The sequence below is a fragment of the Papilio machaon genome, chromosome 4, assembly GCF_912999745.1.
Source record: "Papilio machaon chromosome 4, ilPapMach1.1, whole genome shotgun sequence".
NCBI classification, from domain to species: Eukaryota; Metazoa; Arthropoda; class Insecta; order Lepidoptera; family Papilionidae; genus Papilio; species Papilio machaon.
Window position 1 is genome coordinate 7,547,376 of NC_059989.1, and position 8,882 is coordinate 7,556,257.

The following is an 8,882-nucleotide window of genomic DNA, read 5'->3' on the forward strand; positions in this document are numbered from 1 at the left end:
TTGTTTGAGTAAATAGTTCTTTAAGGAAGAACACAGATTCATATTTTAAATATAGCGATGTCTAGAGAAAGCATCGTTTCATAAAAAATAAACAAGAACTGTTGTTCTTGTTTATTTTTTATCAATTTTGAGATAGAGATAAAATTAAATTAAAATCAATTTTAATTAAACATTAACAATTAAAAAATCAGGTAATACATTTTACTTTTAATTTTTTGATTTTAATTTTCCGGACGGTATGAGTTTGATTCCATGGAAGATGGGTCGGGTGCTGGTATGGGATGCTACCTGTTCAGACACGCTGGCCCCATCCCATCTTCATGGAACCAACAACAGAGCTGGTGCGGCTTGTGAAGCGGCTGAAAAGGCTAAGGCTAACAAATACAGGGGTCTCGGCTCCGAATATGAATTTGTCCCATTCGGTGTCGAGACCCTTGGTCCGTGGGGTCCTAGCGCTAGAAGGCTTTTTAAAGAAACAGCAAAAAGGTTAGTCGACATCACAGGAGACCGAAGAGCTGGCAGCTACCTCGGACAAAGAATTAGTCTAGCCATTCAAAGGGGGAACGCTGCCAGTATCTTCGGAACCTTGCCTAAAGGGACATCTTTTAATGATATATTTTAGTTTTTATGTATTATATTTAATCTAATATTTTAATTTTCTCTTTAAATAAATTAGACGAATGTATTAATAATTCCTGACAGATTAAGTCCAACTGAATAATTAGTTATAATATTTTACTTGATAGTGTAAATAATGTAATGTTTGTTAATTTAAATACTAGCTGTTGCCCGCGACTCCGTCCGCGCGGAATTAAAAAAAACGTAATAAGTAGCCCGTGTATTCTTCAAGACTATTCTACATCCGATATAGATCCGTTGAGCTGTTCCGGAGATACCTTCATACAAACATCCATCTCTTAATCCCATTCATCCATCCATCTATCTAAAAATTCGCATTTATAATATTAGTAAAATTATGACATAAAACATATCATACATAATAAATATTATATATAATAATGTTAACTAACTATTGCAATAATTAGTTAAAATATCAAAATAAAAATATTTTTTATAAATGGTAATTAAATTAGGAATTAAAAATAACTGTTTCAATCATAATATTAGTCATATTTTTATTACTTTAAATATAGTGCATTTAATTATATTGTCTAGATGGCCTCGACACATAGTTGACACAAATAGTAGTAAACTTTAAGTACGTCTCCCGATAAATAATATTAGTGCAATACCTTGGTTATTTTTGATGAAAGATTTTTTGACTTGACTGGCATGACTTAAATGCTCATGATAATTATTTTTACGCATTTGACAAATTGACAATAATAGAATGGAATGGAGATTTAATTGTTGATATTAATATTCTTAATAAAAAAATCACACAATTCACAGCCTAGTGTGTATATAATATTATGTATTTATAGAGATCAATAAATAAGTCTCTTATGCAAATTTATTTATTCCCTGTGGCAATGTCGCTACTCTATGTAATAAATATGTAATAAAATCAATGACACTATTCATATGGTAAATGCATGCTTAATTCTCATTGTTAATGTGATTATTTAACAATTTATTTGTATGTTTCTGTAATTTTATTGTTAGGAAATATGGATAAATTATCAAAACCTATTGGATATAATTAATTGTAGTTAATGTTAACGCTCACAAGTAAAGATTTCAAGAAGTTGTTCTGCGTTTTGTCATAAAATGTTTTATAAAAATATGATTACCTTTCTTCCGTTTGGGCATAATTCTGACACCAAAGGCATGTTCAGACACTAGGCACAAGGACAGAGCCAGTAAACAGTATCTTGCACTGCACCCCATGTTGTCACACAATGTTCGCTGGCAGTAGTACGAGTAAGTCGCTATGAAGGCACTGGGGTACCGCGCATTGGTTCGGCGGCGCGACTGTACGGGACGCGAACAATCTGGGCTCGTGTGCGCTGGCGCAGTTTGCGCACAAACTGCGGTGTACTACGACGGCCGTGCACGCTCAGCGAGTACGCGACCAACGACTGAACCGCCCGACTACCCTATATTTTGACTTATAGCAATTTGGCACTGCGAATTCCACTCGTATATAAAACCTTTCGCCGGCTCGAGGCGGGCGGTCATTGGTCGCGGCTGCGCGGCCAGCGCGAAGGTGAAGGGAGCTGGAAGTGGCGCCCCCACCACCGCCTGCAGAGGGGGGGCATCCAGGGTCGGCAGACACTTTTGCTATCGACGGCCCGCGCAGGCGCTGCCGTGCTCCTTATGTTGAGCCGTAATGTGATTGCGTCACGCAATCCACGCTGCGTGTAATTGCTTACTCTTAATTGATTTAATAAATTATTTAACCTGTTACAATTTCACTGGCAACGGACGATCTAGATATAACACAAATACTTTCTATTTGTTTTTCACTACGAATTGGAGACTATTAATAATACATGCGCCTATAATTTATTTACTGCTTCGTGATTTAATAATAAAAAAATTACTCGTGCCCCACTGTAGACTTTTTTATATTTTGTATTACATATTCAATCGTACACAGCATTGTGTTGTCCAATCCAAATTCAAAGCATAAGAAACGAATATTCCTATCACCAGATTAAGGGCAGGTTATACAAATGTGTTGCCATACCAAATTACGAATCAATCAGACCGCTACACCAGCATTTAAAAGTTTAGTAAGAAACATCGGCAAAGAACTACTACGTCATAAGGAAGTTGGTAATTATCGCAAAAATTTGAATAAAAGTTCCATATGAGGTCGATGACTTAAGACTCGGGACAGACCTATTTAATCTGATGTTGTTTGTGTATAATTTGTAAATCTCACTTTTATCAACCACCTCATAATATAAAATAAATGTGTTAAGAACCTTAAATAATTGTGTTAATCTTACTAACATTATGAAGGCGAATGTTTAGATGGATGGATGGATAGATGGTTGGATGGATGTTTGTGTGAAGGTATCTCCGGATCGGCTTAACGGATGTTGATGAAATTTAGCACACATGTAGAACATACTCGTAGTCTGGAAGAACACAAAGGCGTTTTGTTTTTTTTTAATTACGTTACCATTATAAAAACGAAAAACGTTTTATAATTTATTTAGAAAATTCTTAAAACGTCGAGATGTCGAAGGATTCTGAATGTTATTTTTTTCGTTGTTTATACGCTGATATGTGCAGGTTGTCTCACAATGTTTTCCTTTATAATAAGAACGTTGCATATATGTACATATGAAATTCAAAAATTAAGAAATACATTGGTAAATGGCGGGGATCGAACCTAGAAGTTTTCATACTACGGTTCGGTTCGAGCAAGTGCTTGAAAACTGTGCCACCGACGCTCTACTTCTATTCATTTATCATATTTAAATTTCTCGAAATCTACATTTTTTCATGGTTTAAGATGAGTCAGGAGTATAACGCATTTATGTTTTTGCTCGACTGATTCGATAATTATGATAGCCGAGGTTATGTTTTATGTATGTGGATTTGTGTGTATGCAAAATTCATTGAGACCTCTCTTAGAATCATTAAGTAATCTTTTATAATTTCTACTTTCATATGAAAACAGCTCTATTTCATTTATTGCGAGAAAGTGTGTTATATTAAGCGACCATGTGTGTCTGCTAAGTCATCATGTCAGAATCAAGTCAGAATACTTTTTATGCCATTTACGCATTACGCGTATGGTTTCGCATGATTAAACAAATTTATAAAATTGTGTATGATGGAAAATTTACATTTCTTTCTAAGCTAGAATGTGAATGACGGATAATTTAATTACAACTTTATTAAAGGTTAAGATGTTTTTTAAATTAATAGGTATAAAACTGTTGAAACTGATAAAATAGACAAGTCAGTGTCCCCAAAAATAACCTTAAATCATTGACGTTATCCGATTTGCATTTCCTTGTGAAATTATCTTTATTCACTGTTGTTCTAAAGCCTATACGATTAGGATTACAACAACGACCTTTAAAGGCTGAAAACGTATCTGTAGACACTCGGTATTATGGTTCATCAGCATGATCAGGTCACGACTCATTCATTGAAAAGTTCCCTCATGTTATTAAGTTTCTTAGTTTGGACTATAAGTAAACATTTTGTTTAAAGTACTGCGACAATAGTTTTGAAGTTATTATTGAAAGAATTGTCTCTACAGTGAAAAGAGGTACAAGTTGTTTACTGCATTCTTGTTATTGTAATTTATTATGGTTCTTACCGTTGGCTTCTGAGACTAAAATCTCTGTGTAAAACATATCGTCATCCCTGTCTTTATCTTGGACTGAACAGAGATAACAATATGTTTTAAACGGGTATTGTGGTCTCAGAAACCTACAGATTATAATCTATATCGCTATGAAATTATAGATAGCTTTCTTCTTATCTCTAGTACTCATAGTTGTTTTGTTTCTCAAATGTTTTGTTTTGTTTCTTGGTTATTGAAATGGTTCTGTTTCCACACTTCCGGCTACTTCAATTAATCTATCTAATATTCAGGCCATTGTTTAAGTGAGTGTTTACTACTACTGTACACTTATAACGACAAGCGGTCCAATATCGCAAAAATCGCGAAGTGATCGGTTCCCGTAACATTTTCAATTAGCTTTTGTCTAAAAATATTTTTATCTTGATAAAAGTTGCTATACTTAATAATGTGTGATTTTATTTTCTTATCGAGTTGTTGACTTTATTAATCTTTGTTCTGGATGAAAGTAAATTTACTTTATTCTATGCGAGTCAACTGCCGAACATATGCACAAAGAAATATTGATATCTTTTTGTATTCAAAGATTACAGGATGGATGGAAACATACTTTGTAGGATTTTCGGCTCGATCTTCTTTGTCATTAAACAAAATTAGTTATAGTAAAATGTAAGTTTGTTAAAAACACAAAATTAAATTAATTAATTTGCAGGAAAACATTAAACTTTAGTAAAAGTTTTAAAATATACATTTTATCTTTAAACTTTTAACAACTGCAAAAGAAATATCATTGACCTAAAAGATCTCAAAGCATTGTTATGTTAGATTGTTGTATTGAATGATGAATGATAAAATATTAGTTTTAATATTTATTAATTCAATTCAATATTATTTTATCACAAAAGTATGTGAACATAGCTAAATATACAAAGAAAAATAGACAAATATTTAAACTTTTCCATTAACTCTCATAGAATGTGATAATTGAAAAATCAGGTTAAAACTATTCCTATTTTGCTAGTAAAACAAATTCCTACAATATTTTAGAAATAAAAACAATCTAAGATATAATTGAGTGTGGTATTTAATCAAATATGAGTGTGACACATTAGATACAATATGATAGGAAACATTGATAAATTGTTTGTATTTAACCAAAATTTGAACAATTAACCGTTGATTACTGAGATCAAAATCTTTGTCAAAACAGAGATAACAATTTGTTTTTAATATGGGGATTTTTGTCTCAGAGCCCACGGTAATTCTAAAATTTTTAACTTGAGATTAAAGTGTAGAAGGAATAAGAAGTTTGTAAGACAGATATAAATAGTTGCATGTTAAAATATACCATGCCCTTGCCGGTAAGATGAAGCGGTTGTTGGGATTTAGCGATCATGAATATCAAAAGTTTCGTGACGACTGGATTTGCACATTCCTCCCAGGGTACGCTGTAGATATCTGAACATAAGTCTTCACCGGACTGGAAAAACAAACATTATTTTTATACATTTATTAATAACTTAACGGATGCATCTGAATATCAAAATAATAAATAATATTAAAATGTCTAACAATGACAAAAAATAATGTAGTAACTGCGTTCTAACATGCACAGGATAGTTAAAACAATAGTACGGTCAGCAACAACATCTATTGCTGAATTGGCTGGGTCGATCGGTGAAATACCACGAACTTACAGATGTCAGGCGTTAAGAGTGGTATATACTCGTATGTATCTAAAAACTAAGCTGATTTCTATGTTTAAGCGATAACTAAACATTGAAATTGAACTATTTAATGTTGCGTAGTCAAATCTAATGGATTCACAAAAGATTTTAAAAAATAAACGCGATAGGAATCCTAAAAAAAAATACAGTCGAATTGATAACCTCCTTCTTTTTGAAGTCGGCTAAAAATAGTTTAATTTCAATGCTTATCTATATAATGAACATCTATTTCGTTACAATTGTATCTGAATGAACTTCAGAATACGCTTGGTGACTTGTACCTTGACGAGCGACGGTCGTCCAGTCAGTGTGCAATAAATTCGCATACCACTCATACTGAACCAGTTTACGAAAAAGCAAAAGAAATATTAATTATTGGGTATGTTGTACTTTAATAAAATTATTTACATCTAATTACGATTGCTGACTAACCGTTGGTTTATGAGAAAATCTCTATATAAAACATATCGTCATGCCTGTTATCATGGACAAAACAGGGATAAAAATATGTTTTAAACTGGCATTTTTGATTATGACGAAGTTCATTGTTATCGAAAGAGAGGATTAGATTCATCAATGTTAGTAAAATAAATCGTTTTTGTTTAGTAAGGTATCCAATGTCGGGGTGGGTTTCTAAAGTTCGTTCAAGATTAAGGGCTACACCAAAAAACAAAGGAATAAATGTGAGCACGTACCTTGGACAAATTACTTGCAAAGTAACATGGCGTATACATGTGAACAACTCCGCTTACAACAAAAAGTGTGTACTTAGGATCGATTACTTCACTGATGCTATTCTGATACAAGTTTAAAGATATAACAACTGAGGTAATGAGAAATACGACCAGAAGCCAGCCGCCGTACATGTTTTCTAAATTGTTGTAAAAACGGTACGCTTCTTGGTGATCTCTTATCACTTCTTTCACTTTTTCTTCGAGTTGTAAATTATTTTTAGAGTCTTTAAATGCTCTGTGCAACTTATTAGTCATCAATTTAAGCTTAAGTTGCAGGTGGGCCGTTGCGATACAAAATGATCCGTCGAAGCCCGTGAAGTTTGGAACGAGGATCACGCACTGCAGTAAAATACACGCGAATAACATTTCAAAATATGGCGTTTCGTATTGCTTGTCTTCTATGTATTTTAATTCCATTTCATGTACCATATATCGTTTTCCCATGTCACTCTTCAAGTTCTCGTATATCATGCAGGCGCCTGCGAACATCGGGAACTGAGAACTTAAAACTACGGGAATTATGACCCAACAATTCTGACCAAGTTTTCCTAGTTTAATATGGCGCTCGTATATTTTTTTATAGTCTTCATCCATATCGTTACCTCTGATAAGATCTTCAGATATTTTTTCCAATAATTCACCGAAACTATCGTTTTTGTAAGTAATATAAAAGAATTTAAAGAAGAAAAGACTGATCGGTACGCCGACAGTTATATTCCTTGCAAGATTAAACTTGTCAGATGTGATGATACACTTGTATATGTAGAGTAACCACCAAATAATTATTATACCGTTATATGCGACGATGAAAGTAAAAATTAAAGCCCGAGCACGTATGTTTGTCTTATTCGGATATATTAAACCTACAGCTAACGCGAAGGCGCAAATGGGAAACGTTTCTTTAAACGATTTAAATTTTGGCCCATTTCCTTTATTCTGATTTGATATTTTATTTTTTGCATTCATTTTAAATTCCGTAAATACGTCAGCATCAATACGAAGGGCGGTGCGAAAGTGCGATATGTCGTGAGGATACCAATACCAGTGCTTTTCTATAATTTTCAACCCAATTACTTTATAACCACGTAAGTAATATTACTACTGTTGTGACCCAACATTTTATAAAATGTCTGTAATACGCATATACATTATACTTCGAAAATAATTTTAACACTTTCCATACCACAACGACTTTGCCGATTTAAGCGTGACTCGCGCAACGAGTAGACGGCTCTGCATGTGTTAATAAAATTAACAGACGAAGATTTGTAACTCCGTTAATTTTATATTCTAACTTGGATCTAATTTAATTAAGATCTATCAGTATACCAGTTTTATTGTACTTAATTTAGTCAACATTTAGTACAACAAACTAATTCATAAGTCAACAAAAGAAGCTACCACAATGATGAGATTTCATTGTTGCAGCGTCGTTTATCTTGGAGTCACCTTTATGCATATTTATACGAATTTTCTGACGTGTTTGCATAGAATGACTAGACTAGGCAATATTTTTACAAAATCATGTAGGACAACCATAAGTGGTTGTAAGACACATTTTTAGTAAAAAGATAAAGGTAAACAGTTTATTACTTACCAAAAATGTTATCATCTTAATTGAATGTTAAAAGAGTTTTACGAAAAGAGAACGTAGTTTTTTTAACGAAACTGTTTTGTTTTTGAGACAGTTATGAAATATTCCTGCAATAGCTGTTTACCCAAATTTGAAGATGGTTTAAATCTGCTTTAAGTTTTATTACTGTTAAATACAACACGTTGCAAAGCTATCATTACAAAAATTAGAGACGTAATATTGGTAAACGTGGGCTACGTTCTTAAAGCAACGAAAAAGTTTATTATTTTATAAGTGGATCTTAGAATAGATGCGTTCGACCATATTATATTGTTTTATTAAATTTACCTTTACCATTTTTACTGTCCATAAAATACGTGCTTTATTACATGATGGCAAACTACCAGAAGATATAGATGATGATAATAAAGTACACGTAGTATATTACTCGTAGAATTTTATACAAAGGGACTTTTGTAAAGCCTTAGAAGAGGGTCAAGTGCGATCGAATAAAACAACTCACGTTTACCTTTTTAATTTAATTAGGCGGTCTTCAAAGATTATAATATTCTCACAGCCTTTCATGTTATCAAAGCGTAAATGTTAAGTTTTTA

General features: G+C 32.9%; 2 protein-coding genes across 3 annotated transcripts in view; both read right to left on the bottom strand.

The window, feature by feature from the left end:
* The window catches only part of LOC106720312 (laccase-5), a 44,070-nt gene extending 42,027 nt beyond the window's left edge, over positions 1 to 2,043 (bottom strand). The window contains exon 1 of one of the 2 annotated variants that reach the window (XM_014514933.2): positions 1,755 to 1,851. In XM_014514933.2, coding sequence (XP_014370419.2) covers positions 1,755 to 1,851 — 97 coding nt within the window. 2 annotated transcript variants of the gene reach the window in all.
* Positions 1,755 to 7,661, bottom strand: LOC106720154. The gene is given in 4 exon segments (XM_014514736.2): positions 1,755 to 2,208; positions 2,210 to 2,266; positions 5,553 to 5,714; positions 6,657 to 7,661. Coding segments are annotated over 4 exon segments (1,377 nt in total). The 3' UTR covers positions 1,755 to 2,055.
* Positions 7,662 to 8,882: the final 1,221 nt, after the last annotated feature.